Below are 19,370 nucleotides of genomic sequence, written 5' to 3' on the forward strand. Positions count from 1 at the left end.
TATTATCAATAAATGTTTCCCTTTAACTGCACAGGCTGAACATTATTGCTTTCTGCAGCAAAGGGGTCCGGCCCAGGCAAGTTTGGAGCAAATAACAGCAGCGGTACTGTGTGTTCTATTCTGTTGGACCCACTTCTGTTCCTGTGCTCCCACCACAGTATATAACTTGTTATAAGGCTCTTTGTAACTCTTATATAGACTCACTATAACTCTTATACAGACTCACTATAACTCTTATATAGACTCACTATAACTCTTATATAGACTCGCTGTAACTCTTATATAGACTCACTGTAACTCTTATATAGACTCACTATAACTCTTATATAGACTCACTATAACTCTTATACAGACTCACTATAACTCTTATATAGACTCACTGTAACTCTTATACAGACTCACTATAACTCTTATATAGACTCACTATAACTCTTATACAGACTCACTATAACTCTTATATAGACTCACTGTAACTCTTATACAGACTCACTATAACTCTTATATAGACTCACTATAACTCTTATACAGACTCACTATAACTCTTATATAGACTCACTATAACTCTTATACAGACTCACTATAACTCTTATACAGACTCACTATAACTCTTATATAGACTCACTATAACTCTTATACAGACTCACTATAACTCTTATATAGACTCACTATAACTCTTATATAGACTCACTATAACTCTTATACAGACTCACTGTAACTCTTATATAGACTCACTATAACTCTTATATAGACTCACTATAACTCTTATATAGACTCACTGTAACTCTTATATAGACTCACTATAACTCTTATACAGACTCACTGTAACTCTTATATAGACTCACTATAACTCTTATATAGACTCACTATAACTCTTATACAGACTCACTGTAACTCTTATATAGACTCGCTGTAACTCTTATACAGACTCACTATAACTCTTATATAGACTCACTATAACTCTTATATAGACTCACTATAACTCTTATACAGACTCACTGTAACTCTTATATAGACTCGCTGTAACTCTTATACAGACTCACTATAACTCTTATATAGACTCACTATAACTCTTATATAGACTCACTGTAACTCTTATATAGACTCACTATAACTCTTATACAGACTCACTATAACTCTTATACAGACTCACTATAACTCTTATATAGACTCACTATAACTCTTATATAGACTCACTATAACTCTTATATAGACTCACTGTAACTCTTATATAGACTCACTATAACTCTTATATAGACTCACGGTAACTCTTATACAGACTCACTATAACTCTTATATAGACTCACTATAACTCTTATATAGACTCACTGTAACTCTTATATAGACTCACGGTAACTCTTATACAGACTCACTGTAACTCTTATACAGACTCACTATAACTCATATAGACTCACTATAACTCTTATATAGACTCACTATAACTCTTATATAGACTCACTATAACTCTTATATAGACTCACTGTAACTCTTATATAGACTCACTATAACTCTTATACAGACTCACTGTAACTCATATAGACTCACTATAACTCTTATATAGACTCACTATAACTCTTATACAGACTCACTGTAACTCTTATATAGACTCACTATAACTCTTATATAGACTCACTATAACTCTTATATAGACTCACTGTAACTCTTATATAGACTCACTATAACTCTTATATAGACTCACTATAACTCTTATATAGACTCACTATAACTCTTATATAGACTCACTGTAACTCTTATATAGACTCACTATAACTCTTATACAGACTCACTGTAACTCATATAGACTCACTATAACTCTTATATAGACTCACTATAACTCTTATACAGACTCACTGTAACTCTTATATAGACTCACTATAACTCTTATATAGACTCACTATAACTCTTATATAGACTCACTGTAACTCTTATATAGACTCACTATAACTCTTATATAGACTCACTATAACTCTTATATAGACTCACTATAACTCTTATATAGACTCACTGTAACTCTTATATAGACTCACTATAACTCTTATACAGACTCACTGTAACTCATATAGACTCACTATAACTCTTATATAGACTCACTATAACTCTTATACAGACTCACTGTAACTCTTATATAGACTCACTATAACTCTTATATAGACTCACTATAACTCTTATATAGACTCACTGTAACTCTTATATAGACTCACTATAACTCTTATACAGACTCACTGTAACTCTTATATAGACTCACTATAACTCTTATATAGACTCACTATAACTCTTATACAGACTCACTGTAACTCTTATATAGACTCGCTGTAACTCTTATACAGACTCACTATAACTCTTATATAGACTCACTATAACTCTTATATAGACTCACTATAACTCTTATACAGACTCACTGTAACTCTTATATAGACTCGCTGTAACTCTTATACAGACTCACTATAACTCTTATATAGACTCACTATAACTCTTATATAGACTCACTGTAACTCTTATATAGACTCACTATAACTCTTATACAGACTCACTATAACTCTTATACAGACTCACTATAACTCTTATATAGACTCACTATAACTCTTATATAGACTCACTATAACTCTTATATAGACTCACTGTAACTCTTATATAGACTCACGGTAACTCTTATACAGACTCACTGTAACTCTTATACAGACTCACTATAACTCATATAGACTCACTATAACTCTTATATAGACTCACTATAACTCTTATATAGACTCACTATAACTCTTATATAGACTCACTGTAACTCTTATATAGACTCACTATAACTCTTATATAGACTCACGGTAACTCTTATACAGACTCACTATAACTCTTATATAGACTCACTATAACTCTTATATAGACTCACTGTAACTCTTATATAGACTCACGGTAACTCTTATACAGACTCACTGTAACTCTTATACAGACTCACTATAACTCATATAGACTCACTATAACTCTTATATAGACTCACTATAACTCTTATATAGACTCACTATAACTCTTATATAGACTCACTGTAACTCTTATATAGACTCACTATAACTCTTATACAGACTCACTGTAACTCATATAGACTCACTATAACTCTTATATAGACTCACTATAACTCTTATACAGACTCACTGTAACTCTTATATAGACTCGCTGTAACTCTTATACAGACTCACTGTAACTCTTATATAGACTCGCTGTAACTCTTATATAGACTCACTATAACTCTTATATAGACTCACTATAACTCTTATATAGACTCACTATAACTCTTATATAGACTCACTATAACTCTTATATAGACTCACTGTAACTCTTATATAGACTCACTATAACTCTTATACAGACTCACTGTAACTCATATAGACTCACTATAACTCTTATATAGACTCACTATAACTCTTATACAGACTCACTGTAACTCTTATATAGACTCGCTGTAACTCTTATACAGACTCACTATAACTCTTATACAGACTCACTATAACTCTTATACAGACTCACTATAACTCTTATACAGACTCACTATAACTCTTATATAAACTCACTATAACTCTTATATAAACTCACTATAACTCTTATATAGACTCACTGTAACTCTTATATAGACTCACTATAACTCTTATATAGACTCACTGTAACTCTTATATAGACTCACTATAACTCTTATATAGACTCACTATAACTCTTATATAAACTCACTATAACTCTTATATAGACTCACTGTAACTCTTATATAGACTCACTATAACTCTTATATAAACTCACTATAACTCTTATATAGACTCACTGTAACTCTTATATAGACTCACTATAACTCTTATATAGACTCTCTGTAACTCTTATATAAACTCGCTATAACTCTTATATAGACTCGCTGTAACTCTTATATAGACTCGCTGTAACTCTTATATAGACTCACTATAACTCTTATATAGACTCACTATAACTCTTATATAGACTCACTATAACTCTTATATAGACTCACTATAACTCTTATATAGACTCACTATAACTCTTATATAGACTCACTATAACTCTTATATAGACTCACTATAACTCTTATATAGACTCACTATAACTCGTCTATAGACTCACTATAACTCTTATATAGACTCACTATAACTCTTATATAGACTCACTATAACTCTTATATAGACTCACTATAACTCTTATATAGACTCACTATAACTCTTATATAGACTCACTATAACTCTTATATAGACTCACTATAACTCTTATATAGACTCACTATAACTCGTCTATAGACTCACTATAACTCTTATATAGACTCACTATAACTCTTATATAGACTCACTATAACTCTTATATAGACTCACTATAACTCTTATATAGACTCACTATAACTCTTATATAGACTCACTATAACTCTTATATAGACTCACTATAACTCGTCTATAGACTCACTATAACTCTTATATAGACTCACTATAACTCTTATATAGACTCACTGTAACTCTTATATAGACTCACTATAACTCTTATACAGACTCACTGTAACTCATATAGACTCACTATAACTCTTATATAGACTCACTATAACTCTTATACAGACTCACTGTAACTCTTATATAGACTCGCTGTAACTCTTATACAGACTCACTGTAACTCTTATATAGACTCGCTGTAACTCTTATATAGACTCACTATAACTCTTATATAGACTCACTATAACTCTTATATAGACTCACTATAACTCTTATATAGACTCACTATAACTCTTATATAGACTCACTGTAACTCTTATATAGACTCACTATAACTCTTATACAGACTCACTGTAACTCATATAGACTCACTATAACTCTTATATAGACTCACTATAACTCTTATACAGACTCACTGTAACTCTTATATAGACTCGCTGTAACTCTTATACAGACTCACTATAACTCTTATACAGACTCACTATAACTCTTATACAGACTCACTATAACTCTTATACAGACTCACTATAACTCTTATATAAACTCACTATAACTCTTATATAAACTCACTATAACTCTTATATAGACTCACTGTAACTCTTATATAGACTCACTATAACTCTTATATAGACTCACTGTAACTCTTATATAGACTCACTATAACTCTTATATAGACTCACTATAACTCTTATATAAACTCACTATAACTCTTATATAGACTCACTGTAACTCTTATATAGACTCACTATAACTCTTATATAAACTCACTATAACTCTTATATAGACTCACTGTAACTCTTATATAGACTCACTATAACTCTTATATAGACTCTCTGTAACTCTTATATAAACTCGCTATAACTCTTATATAGACTCGCTGTAACTCTTATATAGACTCGCTGTAACTCTTATATAGACTCACTATAACTCTTATATAGACTCACTATAACTCTTATATAGACTCACTATAACTCTTATATAGACTCACTATAACTCTTATATAGACTCACTATAACTCTTATATAGACTCACTATAACTCTTATATAGACTCACTATAACTCTTATATAGACTCACTATAACTCGTCTATAGACTCACTATAACTCTTATATAGACTCACTATAACTCTTATATAGACTCACTATAACTCTTATATAGACTCACTATAACTCTTATATAGACTCACTATAACTCTTATATAGACTCACTATAACTCTTATATAGACTCACTATAACTCTTATATAGACTCACTATAACTCGTCTATAGACTCACTATAACTCTTATATAGACTCACTATAACTCTTATATAGACTCACTATAACTCTTATATAGACTCACTATAACTCTTATATAGACTCACTATAACTCTTATATAGACTCACTATAACTCTTATATAGACTCACTATAACTCTTATATAGACTCACTATAACTCTTATATAGACTCACTGTAACTCGTCTATAGACTCACTATAACTCTTATATAGACTCACTATAACTCTTATATAGACTCGCTGTAACTCTTATATAAACTCACTGTAACTCTTATATAGACTCACTATAACTCTTATATAGACTCGCTGTAACTCTTATAGATAGACTCTATATAGACTCACTATAACTCTTATATAGACTCACTATAACTCTTATATAGACTCGCTGTAACTCTTATAGATAGACTCTATATAGACTCACTATAACTCTTATATAGACTCATTGTAACTCTTATATAGACTCGCTGTAACTCTTATACATAGACTCACTGTAACTCTTATATAGACTCGCTGTAACTCTTATAGATAGACTCTATTATATAGACTTACTATTACTCTTATATAGACTCAGTGTAACTCTTATAGATAGACTCTATATAGACTCACTTTAACTCTTATATAGACTCATTGTAACTCTTATATAGACTCGCTGTAACTCTTATACATAGACTCTATATAGACTCGCTGTAACTCTTATATAGACTCGCTGTAACTCTTATATAGACTCACTGTAACTCTTATATAGACTCACTGTAACTCTTATATAGACTCACTGTAACTCTTATATAGACTCATTGTAACTCTTATACATAGACTATATATAGACTCGCTGTAACTCTGATATAAATTCGCTGTAACTCGTATATAGACTCGCTGTAACTCTGATATAGATTCGCTGTAACTCGTATATAGACTCACTGTAACTCTTATATAGACTCACTTTAACTCTGTAACTGCACGATCCAAATATTTGGACAAAATGCTGAACCTCATCTCAGGTAATTGGTCCACATGTCTGTATGGGCAATAGGCACAAACCTGATCATTTGACACCTACACCAGTTAGTGGGGTATGGCCCGTTTGTTGGTAGATCTTATCCTGTTCTCATAATTACTTTACTGCTGTTGCTTATCAATATTACCAGGATGGAAATCTGTGCCTGTCTCTATCTTGGTGGCCATTCGCTGTAAGATCCACTCATTTGGATCTTTCCTCCTACATGGTGGGAATAGGAGCCATTGGAGCAAGGACCACAGTAATGTGCCAGTGCTATCCCCCATCCAACTGGAAAATTAAACCTCCCTGGACAATTTTTTGGACAGATACACGGGCAGATAAGCTGCAGCACTGGTCTGAAGGTTAAATCTGCCCCTGTATGTACAACGTTACTGCCTACCCTCTCTGTTATCACCCAAGCACTCCATGGCCCGGCCCAAGCAGAAAAACATCATTCTTTGCAGAAAGCAAATTACCCTCTTTGAACACTAAACAGAAATTTAGTTTTCCATCAAAGTCTTTGGAATTATCCTGAAGCGAATATGGTTTATGTTATGGTGAGTGACTAGACAAGCAATCAGTACAATACATTTAGTCATGGAACCTGGGCAGACTCTCTTTTACAGCACTTAACATTCCACAGAACTGTAAATACGATGCTATGCCTGGAATTGTCTGTAATGTTGGTTTGTTTGGTGCTGTACCCTCCCTGCTACAGGCTGCAGGAGTACCGTGCCCACCTACTGTACGTACTTACTGTATATATACACACTGAACTGGATATTCACAGAAGTCTAGCTTATGGCTACCATGACTATTTACAGTAAAGGCAAAGTAAAGTAAACTCATTATTTTTATTCTAGGCAAAAACCACTTTAATGCCCATGGCACTCATGGTGTTTCTGCCAATTGCAGGCACTAGCAGTAACGATTGGAATCCATGAAGGAACAATACCATCAAGGTTGCTTTGCAGTGCCTGCCAGGATAGTTTTGCACGTCCATGTCAATATCCACCCAGTGTGTCAGAGTGCAGGCCAAGGCCATGTGCAGGGGCACAGAGGAGCAGATGGGAGCACATCAGAATAAGTGCAGGCGGAGAGAAGCCAAGCATCTACCTCATGTGAACTTACCCTAATTGTCAGCATCAGCCATAGGTCAAACAGTTCAGCGTCAGAGATAGATTGAACAGTTCAGCATCAGCCATAGGTCAAGCAGTTCAGTGTCAGTGATAGGTCAAACAGTTCAGCATCAGCCACAGGTCAAACAGTTCAGCATCAGCCATAGGTCAAGAAATTCAGTATCAGCCATAGGTCGAATAGTTCAGCCTCAGCCATAGGTAGAGCAGTTCAGCATCAGCCATAGGCCAAGCAGTTCAGCATCAGCTATAGGTAGAGCAGTTCAGCATCATCCATAGGTAGAGCAGTTCAGCATCAGCTATAGGTAGAGCAGTTCAGCATCATCCATAGGTAGAGCAGTTCAGCATAAGCCACAGGTAGAGCAGTTCAGAATCAGTCATAGGTCAAACAATTCAGTATCAGCCATAGGTCAAACAGTTCAGCCTCAGCCATAAGCAGAGCAGTTTATTGTCTACTATAGGTTGAGCAGTTGATCAGAGATGGGTTGAACAGTTCAACATCAGCTATAAGTTGAGCAGTGCAGCATCAGTTAGTCTGTGCTTTTGCTTTCAGCCATCACTGATTTGTTTCACTTGTTATTTTTGCTTTAATTAGAAAGATAAAAAGCATTTTTTTGTGTCTTCAAAATTTGTCCCTGGGCTACAAAGGAGCTGGATCTTCAAAATGATGTTATGCTTGATGGGCAATGTTATCCATTGGGATAAACAAATCTAATATCTAAAGGGAAGTTCATGGAACTTGTAGATTATTGTTTTAATGGCCTGTAGGTCAGGTCTGAGCATTCTGCTTCCAAACACAGCTTCTCATCTCTTTCCAACTCTCACATGTCTTAATCTACATGCTTCTGACGGTGCCACTTCAGGGTGCGTATGGGTAGCATTGGCTGGGGGTAAAATGGTTGCAGGAGGGCTCATCCAAATGGATCCAAATGGAAGTCTATGGTGACATCCTTGCATGCTATTGGGTTCTCTATGAACTGCAGTCTCTCTTCCTCAGTTGGTTGGTACCGATGGTTGGGTACATATGTTCTTATGTTCAGTATGGGTGCAGTATGGGTTCAGTATGGGTGCAGTATGGGTGCAGTATGGGTGCAGTATGGGTTCAGTATGGGTTCAGTATGGGTTCAGTATGGGTTCAGTATGGGTTCAATATGGGTTCAGTATGGGTTCAGTATGGGTTCAATATGGGTTCAGTATGGGTTCAGTATGGGTTCAGTATGGGTTCAGTATGGGTTCAATATGGGTTCAGTATGGGTTCAGTATGGGTTCAGTATGGGTTCAATATGGGTTCAATATGGGTTCAGTATGGGTTCAGTATGGGTTCAGTATGGGTTCAATATGGGTTCAGTATGGGTTCAGTATGGGTTCAGTATGGGTTCAGTATGGGTTCAGTATGGGTTCAATATGGGTTCAGTATGGGTTCAGTATGGGTTCAGTATGGGTTCAATATGGGTTCAGTATGGGTTCAGTATGGGTTCAATATGGGTTCAGTATGGGTTCAGTATGGGTTCAGTATGGGTTCAGTATGGGTTCAGTATGGGTTCAATATGGGTTCAATATGGGTTCAGTATGGGTTCAGTATGGGTTCAGTATGGGTTCAATATGGGTTCAGTATGGGTTCAGTATGGGTTCAGTATGGGTTCAATATGGGTTCAGTATGGGTTCAGTATGGGTTCAGTATGGGTTCAATATGGGTTCAGTATGGGTTCAGTATGGGTTCAGTATGGGTTCAGTATGGGTTCAGTATGGGTTCAGTATGGGTTCAATATGGGTTCAGTATGGGTTCAGTATGGGTTCAGTATGGGTTCAGTATGGGTTCAGTATGGGTTCAGTATAGGTTCAGTATGGGTTCAATATGGGTTCAGTATGGGTTCAGTATGGGTTCAGTATGGGTTCAGTATGGGTTGAATATGGGTTCAGTATGGGTTCAGTATGGATTCAGTATGGGTTCAGTATGGGTGCAGTATGGGTTCAATATGGGTTCAGTATGGGTTCAGTATGGGTTCAATATGGGTTCAGTATGGGTTCAGTATGGGTGCAGTATGGGTTCAATATGGGTTCAGTATGGGTTCAGTATGGGTTCAGTATGGGTTCAGTATGGGTTCAGTATGGGTTCAATATGGGTTCAGTATGGGTTCAATATGGGTTCAGTATGGGAGGGGGTAGGGATCAGTGCTTCATGGGTCAGTAGAGTATTTTGGTCTGCTCCCAAATAAAGCTCCTTCACCCCCTCTATCCTTCTGCCTATTATTCCCTTTATCTTTTTTTTTTTCTCCATTTGTCCAAAAGAATCTTTTCAGACTGCAGTAAATCTTTCCAAGGTGCAGATATCGTTCACTGGCAAATTAGACCCAGCAATTCAAATATTTTCATTGGCCGGCTAAGCAGCCTATTGTATTAGGGGTCCCCTTTGATGGATTTAGGGAAGTTTTTACTAGTAAAAGGAAACATATTAGGGCGATACAAATGCCTGTGCAATGCCAGATAAGAAGGTGGCATGAAGGAACAATGGTAGAGACGGGTGTAGAGGCCCAGTTTGTTCTGAAGATCTGGCACTGTCTGGGTGGCCGACAACACTTTGCTGCTAATTGCCCCCATATGGAACTTTTCTAATTGAGGCCCAAGTGATATCATTATTTTGTCAGAATAACTGGGAAGTCTCATAGACGGAATGAAAGTACAGCAGTACCAACATGTAATCCCTGAGCAGCAGGAATTGTGCAGTTTAAATTTTTTGAGATTTCACTTGATTGTGCCTGGGAAAGGTAAATATAATGGTGGCATAGCTGCATTATTATTTGCACTTAGTCAGTGCATTTAGTACCCCTAGTGAATTGGGCTTACTGATCTTTAATAATTCTGTTACTCAAATAATTAAATTACTTTTAACCACCTCCCTCTCAGCAGTTTGTCTCTCTACGTGCAGCTTTGTGTTGGAGTTGGTTAAGGTATTTGCAGGCTGTGCATTTTTACAATACATTGATAATACAGGCAAGAGCAACAGACAGTGAAATAAATATAAATACACAATTAAGTGCCACTTATTAAGTGATACAAAAGGCTGGAAGTTGTACATTCATAGAGCAATCTCCAAGTAGGCAACTACTGGCCCAGTTAGTGTTCCCCTGGGGTATAACAGTGGAAGTACTAGGATGCCCAATAATGCCCACTCCCAGTGAGGGGATGGATCAGACTCTTTTTCTTGGACCTCTTAGAAGAAGGAAGGTGAAAGCCCAGAGATTGGGGTCTAAGTACACCCCAATACGATTTGTGCCACTAAGGCAGGAGGGCCAAATCAAGGCAAGGGGTCTGGGCAAATGCTGATTAGCTATATGATGGTTAGCTCTTGTTCATGCTCCAGGATCTCCCTGCAATGTCATTGGTTGAGTATTTGGAGTAATTAATCAGCCATATTAGGGACTCAGGTGCTTAGACTCAGTAGGTGTTCCCCTATAATATCACTAGGGAGGTGCCCTAGCTGCTGCTGTTATAGATCCCTGAATGTCGGTACCCCAGTGGCACACCGCACTCTTCCAGACTTGGCAGCTCTACCTCGAGTGTAAAGGGTAACTGCCCCTAGTGATAGCACATAGCACTGTTATTTCTGCACTATCCCTTCACATAGACAGGTTTCTTCCCATTAGAGTTCCAGTAAATGCTGCAGAGCGTGGGCTCAGGGCATAAAAATAGCGAAGCTTAAACAACTTCTAACGTTTACACATATTGCACTTGCCTCTGTGCGAGCCCAGACAGCACCATCTGTTTCACTAGGACTCTCAGAGCCAAAGAGCCAGACCCCATCGCTGCAGCCATCGGAACTCCACAGGGGAACAAAACAATGACTCATTTTTTCCGTACAAAATCAAATTTACCAGCTCAGCTCTCATCAAAATGAAGCCATAGAAATATTGAGCCATAGAATTTGTCTGCAGGAGAACATCTAATCATCCCATAACATTCTCATTCTGTTTGTTTTAAGCTGTTAACAATGTTCCCTTCCTGAAATAAAGCCATACATGGTGGGAAGTCACCAAGCCAGCAGATCCGGCCCTGATTTAGCCAGCCACACATTTAGCCACGCACACCCAGGCCAAATAGGGCTGATCAGGGACCCATTGGACAAGGACTGCATCAATGCACTGATGTGCTCTTTTTCTAACAGGCAGGCCTGGAACTAGGGGGCAATGGGTAAATGGGAGCTGGGACCCTGGGCACATAGGCCTTCTGCCTCCTCTATCTATGGCTCTCTGGGTAGAGAGAAGCTGCAAGTATAGCTGGAAAGGAAAAGAAGAGCGATGGACCCTCAGGCAGGGGTGTGGGGTTGGATGACCAGGAGATAAGGATTTGTTGAGGTTTGCCAGGGCAGGATGAGGGTGGAGCTTGCCTTGGGCAACTGCCAGAGGGGCTGCTGTAAGATGCCATAGACACTCACTATTTATTGGGCTGGTGGGGGGCCGATTGGGCCTCTGTGTACTTGAAATGCCAGGGCCTATTTTGTATCCCAGAACAGGCCTGCCTTGGGTGCACGTTTCTTTTGGCCTAGAGCTACTGACAGAATTTTCAGACCTGGCCGACACATATATAGAATATTTTCGACCAGATATTGGTCAGGAAAGCTGGTCAGTGGGCCCCATGCATAGGCCAACTTGCTCTGAAGGGACCAAGTTAGCAGCTTTTATTGGCCGGTTCATGGCCAGCTTTAAAGGGGCAGTATACCCCCTTGCATAAGAAATTTCTCCATGTTCAGCCCTTGCAAGGTGGATAATTACATTACCAGTATACAACCTGCTCCCTTTGTTGTGACTGTTTTGTTAGCAGGAGTCCATTATGCAGGTAGATTATGTGTTCACTGGGAATTATGAACCATGCAAGGACCTAACATGAAGTATCTTCCGTTTCCCTGTTTGCCCTGTTTAGGTGGGTGCAACATGTAGTTTTGTTCTTCTTCAAGCTGCATACTCTGTATGATAGGGGAAATGATCTTCTTAATGGGTGTATCTGTGTCAGAGGAACTTTATTTGCTTGCCTGACCTGGGAATTTATTTACTGTTGGGTAAGAGGGGTTGAAAAATGTAAAAATAAATTAGGTGTTTTTCCATGTCTTTAGCTATATATTATACTGAGGGTAAAGCTTAGAGCCTTGGTTCAGTAGAAATAGAACATAAATCTTTGCTGACCTCTAGTGGCCAAAGCATTTTGTGCAAGAAGCGCTATATACTGTACAGTACTCTGACCCACCAAAGGGAGAATATTGGCAAGACTACAAGTGTGGGGCCCATGGGTGAGGACAAATGTTGTTTGTGTACCTGCTACGTGGGTTCTTTGGGAAGGTAGTGCTACCCAGGGTATAATAGTTCCTGGGAAGGGACATATTGCATTGAACTGAACTGTGCATTATTTAGTCCCCTCAGAGTAAAGTGTGGGACGGTGAAATCAAAAGGACTGTGCTAGTTAGACAGTCAGTGTGTTTTATCACTAGAGGGCCCCAAGTGTCCCCATTGCAGGGTTGTCAATTGTATTACATGCCTGTTCTTTATTTCTATATAAAGTTCATATTTGTTGTTAAAAACTATGTGTGATTCATTTTCCTAGTGGCTTTCCTGAGGTGTGCTCCTCGCTGCCCACTAGGTGGAGCCAATGTGCTGTATTTCCCAGTTCTCCAGTCTCTCTCATGCAAACAGACTTGATCTACCTGATTGCTACAGAAACTGCACCAGAGGTAAAGTGAATGTGATCCAATTCTATGGGAGTGCGGTAAGATTAGGGTTACAATTGTTATACCCCTTCTGTAAATGGTAAGGATATTAGCAGTCACTGAGGGGTTCTGTGACCATATAAAGGCACAAGGCTGCAGGCTGAGTTATACAGGGAACTCTGAGTATCACTCATGTATTATAAGGGATAATGTACCCCCTACTGTAAATGATAAGGATATAAGAAGTCACTGAGGGGTTCTGTGACCATATAAAGGCGCAAGGCTGCAGGCTGAGTTATACAGGGAACTCTGAGTATCACTCATGTATTATAAGGGATAATGTACCCCCTACTGTAAATGATAAGGATATTAGCAGTCACTGAGGGGTTCTGTGCCCATATAAAGGCACAAGGCTGAATGAAAAAGTAACTTTTGGATATTTAGTAATCCAAATGGAGCAGGGCAGATAAGAAGAAGATTGTACACAATAATTATGAACAGTAATATCTTTTTTTCAGGGGGCTAACCAGCCTGCCCAGTTTATAGCAATAGTATATATCAATTGCGCCATATATAAATGTTTCTATACATTCAATTATTACATAATAGGTATATAGTTTTCCTCTTTTTATAGACTCCCAACGTTTATTCACAGTACATCTTTCTGTTTCCAAGAATATATATAGAAAAGCGTGCAATAATCCTTAATCCTAGTCAGAGGGGGTATGGCCTAGTAGCCCAGGAGGCAGGACAAAGTGAAATTCTGCTAGCTTGGCCAATCCCTGGCAAGGACAATTGAGCAGGACAACTGGAGGGTATAATGGCCCTATAGTATTGTGCATTTCTTCTTTTTCAACTGGATAAGGCTTAATAAGCCACTGAAAGCGAATACGGTTGGACAGGGCTGAAAATGTCATAATTCACTTTGATGTTTCCATTATTACTTTCTTGTTGCAATAAACCATGACTTTAGCCAGTTTCATTGTCTTAATGTTGTCCCCTTTGCTTTTGTCTTCTCCTCACCAAGTGGCGGCCGTATCGGTGCTTGTGTTCTGTATTCACACAGTCGATGTAACACAGGTACGAGTGGGCGCCCGATTATACTGCCCTGAGGGTAAAGTCATTCTCCGAACATTCAGCTCTGACGCGAAGCTCCTGGCTTTCTGATAAAAGAAAAGAGACTTTTCCCGATCGACTAGAAAGTTGTGATAAATGGTGGCCAGCCGGGTGTAGATCTGCAGCTGGGACTTTTTGTTACCCAGATCCATAGCCGCTGCCAGCGCAAGATTGTAATATCCCGCCGCATCAAAAGGATCCTGAAATGAAGCACAGCACGTCAGAGATTCCTGCCAAGATACCCTGTAGGTACCCTGTAGGTAAATCACTAGCTAGGGCCGGGCTGGAATACCCTGACCCTCTCTGCTGCTGGATTCCCCCTTATAAGGACTGTCCCACATATGCCCTACCCATTTCCCCACCCACTTTATCCCCTCCCCCTTGTGACATCACCTCCTATTCCCCCACACAAAAGGCCAGTATTCAGAAAACATTTTTTACCATACCTTCAGGTCATAGAATATAATGTCCCCCAGGATAAAGTAGACCTTCATGTAGTACACAGCTTCCTCTTCCAGTTCCATGGGGGAGGGGCAAAGTGACAGCGCCTTCAGGTAGAAGTGTTCCGCCAGCTCACTATGACCCAATTGCCTATAGATGCCAGCGAGCCTGTGGTACGACACTCTCTCATTCAGCTGATTTCCTAAACACGTAGGGTTAAAAGGCCTTAGAATTGTGCTGTATAACAACAGCCATTTAATACATTCCTTTATAATTGAATCTGAATATGTCATTGGTTTTGTCATAGATCTGTGTCCATAACTGGTCCATCTAAAGCAGGTTAGACTGCTGCACGCAGCACTATTTGGTGATGTTTTGGGACAAAAGTGCTTCATACGGTTCCACATGTAAAAACAAGTTTTCCTTGGGTATCCACCTATAAGCCTGTGAGGGACAAAGGCAAGATGGAGCCCTAGGAGCTACTGTGCCTGTAGTAGCTGCTTCCCTGAAGTTCTGGGTAAGAGGCAGTGTGCATGAAAGGGTTAACATATCATAGATCACCTAAAACAGAGGTTATCAAACTGTTTAATTGACCACATTGAGAATCTTAAAGCAGTCGATGGCTGCCAGAATAGCTATTACACTTAGCTCCCACTTTAATCCATTAAAAATCACCCTGTCTGCTACAACCCTTAAAGGGGAACACCACCCAAACACAACTTAAGCTTTTTGAAAAGTAAAAGTAAAGGTCGGATAGACTAATACCACACTAAATCACAATTTCAATGAGCTTAACCAGTTTTTGCCTTAAAGCAGAGGTTTTCTGATCTTATGGCTTATAGGCCCACTTTCTGGCACAGCATTTGGTCAGACCCCTTTAGCTAAAATGCAGGAAAGTATGATATCCACTGGCAGAATTCTATAGGGTGATCAGTCACCCAGGGTTAATGAAGAAAAAGTGGCCCAGAAGAAAAAAGGGTAAGGGTTAGGTGGGGCAGATCTAGTAATGTCTGGGACAGGGGGCTTAGACTGATGGTTATGTGCCCCTGCTGATAACGTTCTAGCAATATGTAACATAGCATATATTCATTCACCCTCAATTTCATCTTATTTGCCCTTAAGACTGGGCCCACTACTTTGGGAATCACTAGGGGTCCATCTTAAAAATATTCAAACATCATTAGATCACATGAAAACAAGGACTGTAACTTGATTTGCCTGAATCCAACTCAGAGATTCACTAGTCACTGTATAGTTGTAACGGAAGGAGGTTATACCTAAACTCACACTGAGCTCCAGGGCCATCTTGGCTGGCTCCAACGCATCCTCATAGCTATTTATATTCATCAATAACTCGGCCAGTTTGTTGCACAGGCGAAGCTCTGCTTTAACATTCACGGTCTTCACAGCAAGCGGGAGTGCACAGTCCTGAAACCAAAACCAAAGGAAGTGTTATCTGAAACCATCATGCATCAGGTCCATCAGGTCAGATATCATCCTCTGGGCCATCTTAAATATATATAAAATAGATAGTACATTTATATTTTCTAGCATATTCTTCAAGAGGCCATTACAGTTCCCTAATGGTATATGAGTGGGACTTGCACGCAGAACAGTAATTTCCAGTATGTTCCTCACAAGTAGTGATGGTGAAATGGGACAGAATCGCTCATCACTACTCACAAGTCACATTACAGGCAAGGGGTACTTCATACATACCCTTCTTAGTAAGCAAGAAATGATGGCCTAGAACATGAGATCCCTGCAGACCCCAAAAACTTCCTAACTTACTACCTTTACCTTATTTACTTGCTGAACAATAACATTACATCAGATTTCCTACTTGTACACCATATTACTTCTTTTTAGCGGCTTTACTGGGTTGTATCCAAAGGTGCCAATAAGCAGGAAGTGTGGAAAGCAAAGATTCCACAAGAACTTTGCTTTGAGATTTCAGAAACCCATAACTTTATTGTTAATGTGTATATGAACATTATGGGCAGGTTTATCAAAATGTGACATTAGAGGTAACCAAAGAAAAACTCATCTACTTTCTATTTATTTCTATGGCATCTTTAGAATCATATATATCGAATGGTGAACTCTAACTTTCACCCACTGGTGAATACACTTCTAGAAATCCCATAGGAATGTATGTATGTATAACTTTATTTATAAAGCGCCACAAGGGTACGCAGCGCTGTACAATCTTACAGAATACAAAATTACACACAGGGAGGACAAGTGATATAATAAATAAATACAATAAATACATATATACTGTATATAAGTGCCATGTGGTATGAGACACAGTAGGAAGGAGGTCCCTGCCCCGCAGAGCTGAACAAAAATGGGTAAGTTCTTCAGTTGTGAGCTCAGAATCTTAGTAATCTCTGATTTTGATAAATCTGCCCCTCTATGTCCACAAAACAAAATGCCGTACCAAGTACATTACATTACCCTGTAGAATGACACTGCTTTATCTCGGTCATGGGTTCCACTGAAAAATATATCTCCTGCCGCCTCAAACAGCTGCATGCCAAGTTCTGCCTCTCCTGTACACATGGCCACATTCTGGGCTACCTGTGGGGAAAGAGATTTAGGAAACATGGCTTCCATGTGTATTAAAGACCTCATTTTCTTGAGAAATATGCTTCCTGGAAATACTAATAAATACTGATACTGGTAACCAAAAATGATTAAAGTTCCTTAAAACCACAGCCCCAACCATTACTCTCTCTCTCTCACTCTCTCAAAAGGCTGGAAGTTAATTCACATCTGGTTGCCATAATGTCCACTTTGCTGCAATGGTACAGCTCAGGCTGATGGCTTCATATTCATATTCAGGCAGCTGAAGCCACAAATTCTCAAAATGTGTTAAAGAAGAAGGAAAGGTAAAAACTAAGTTAGCTTTATCAGCTAAATACAGCCATAAGCACTCACAGAAACGCTGCACTGAGTCCTCTATCAATAGAAACACAGGATTTCTTGTCTCCTTTTTTGTAAACATGTTTTTCTGTATCAGACTTCCTCTCTCAGAAAAATCCTTTATTCCCAGGGCCCCAGTCTGCACAGCTCTCTCCTCTCTCCCCCTCCCCCTCCCTTTTTTGCTCCCATATGAATTCAAAAGATTTTACTCCCCCTCCCATCAGAATGTGTAATCTGAGCTTCCAGCCTGTAGAGCTGCAGTATGGAAGATACTGAGACCGAGCTAAAATGGCAGCTGCAATCTTAATCAAACAGAGGGTGCTTCTAGGCTATGGCAAAGCTTTCTGCAGAATCAATATAGTGTTCTAGGTGCCAATATTGTGGCTAATCTATTGGCAGTAAATTGCCAAAATGACTTTCCTTCTCCTTGACAGGTTAACACACAGTTAACCTGACATACTTTGGGGCATATTGATAAATACTGAAATAGAGCTCTTTGCAGCTCACAGTCCTTTATTCTCCTGTATAGGGTTTTTAGAGGCATATGTGAGGCAAGTGAGAGCTCACCTAATGATAAATATACCCCTAAAAGTCCTATACAGTTAAACAGGGACTGTGACATGTCTGTCTGGCAAATTGTGGCAAGCTCTATTTGACACTTTGATAAATATGCCAGCTGAGATTTTGCCAGGTATGAAATTAGAGAGTCGTGCGAACTGCGGACAAAAGTGAAATGCATCAAAATTGTGCTGTAAATAAAAATCATTGTGCTTCAATAACAATTAACTTCAGTGCAACATGAGATATGATAATAGGATAAAATAGAGAAACATTAGCATTTGAATCCAATTCCATTACGGTGGTTTATACATATAAACACTAGGGTGAGATTTATCAAAGTTAGAGTTTGATTTTTTCACAATTTGAGTTTTTTTGTGCTAAAAAATTCGAATTATGGTTCAAAAACTTGAATGTCTAAAAGCTTGCGAGTTTCTATAGAAGTCAATAGGAGTTGGCAAAGTCAAGCCATGTTTTAAATTTTTGAGATTCGACGCACTCAAGTTTTTTTTAATTGCTTATTAACAATTATGCGAGCATCCGATATGCGAGTTTATTTAAATTCAGAAACTCGAATTCACAAACTGGAAAATTGATAAATAAGCCCATAAAGGTCTCTATAAATATGAATCACATAAAACACCCTCTATTTAATACAATGCATCATAGTAGATATAGCCTTTCCATGAAAAATCAATTTTGCTTATAGGATGTGCCACTTGGGATGCCGCCAATGTGCCAATGTTAATAGAAGGGCAGAAAGATAACAA

General features: G+C 38.4%; 1 protein-coding gene across 3 annotated transcripts in view; it reads right to left on the minus strand.

The window, feature by feature from the left end:
- Window positions 1-14,063: 14,063 nt before the first annotated feature.
- Window positions 14,064-19,370, minus strand: part of sh3tc1 (SH3 domain and tetratricopeptide repeats 1) — a 101,936-nt gene continuing 96,629 nt past the window's right edge. For 2 of the 3 annotated variants that reach the window (XM_031895316.1, XM_004911255.3), the window contains exons 15-18: window positions 17,575-17,697; window positions 16,392-16,542; window positions 15,120-15,316; window positions 14,064-14,873 (exon numbers count right to left, since the gene is read on the minus strand). In XM_031895316.1, the coding sequence (XP_031751176.1) occupies window positions 14,616-14,873; window positions 15,120-15,316; window positions 16,392-16,542; window positions 17,575-17,697 (729 nt within the window). In that variant the 3' untranslated portion in view covers window positions 14,064-14,615. Of the gene's footprint in view, window positions 14,874-15,119; window positions 15,317-16,391; window positions 16,543-17,574; window positions 17,698-19,370 lie in introns of those variants that run through there. The other variant, XM_012955723.3, reaches the window with a different exon arrangement.

The sequence above is a fragment of the Xenopus tropicalis genome, chromosome 1 (assembly GCF_000004195.4).
Source record: "Xenopus tropicalis strain Nigerian chromosome 1, UCB_Xtro_10.0, whole genome shotgun sequence".
Classification (NCBI taxonomy): domain Eukaryota; kingdom Metazoa; phylum Chordata; class Amphibia; order Anura; family Pipidae; genus Xenopus; species Xenopus tropicalis.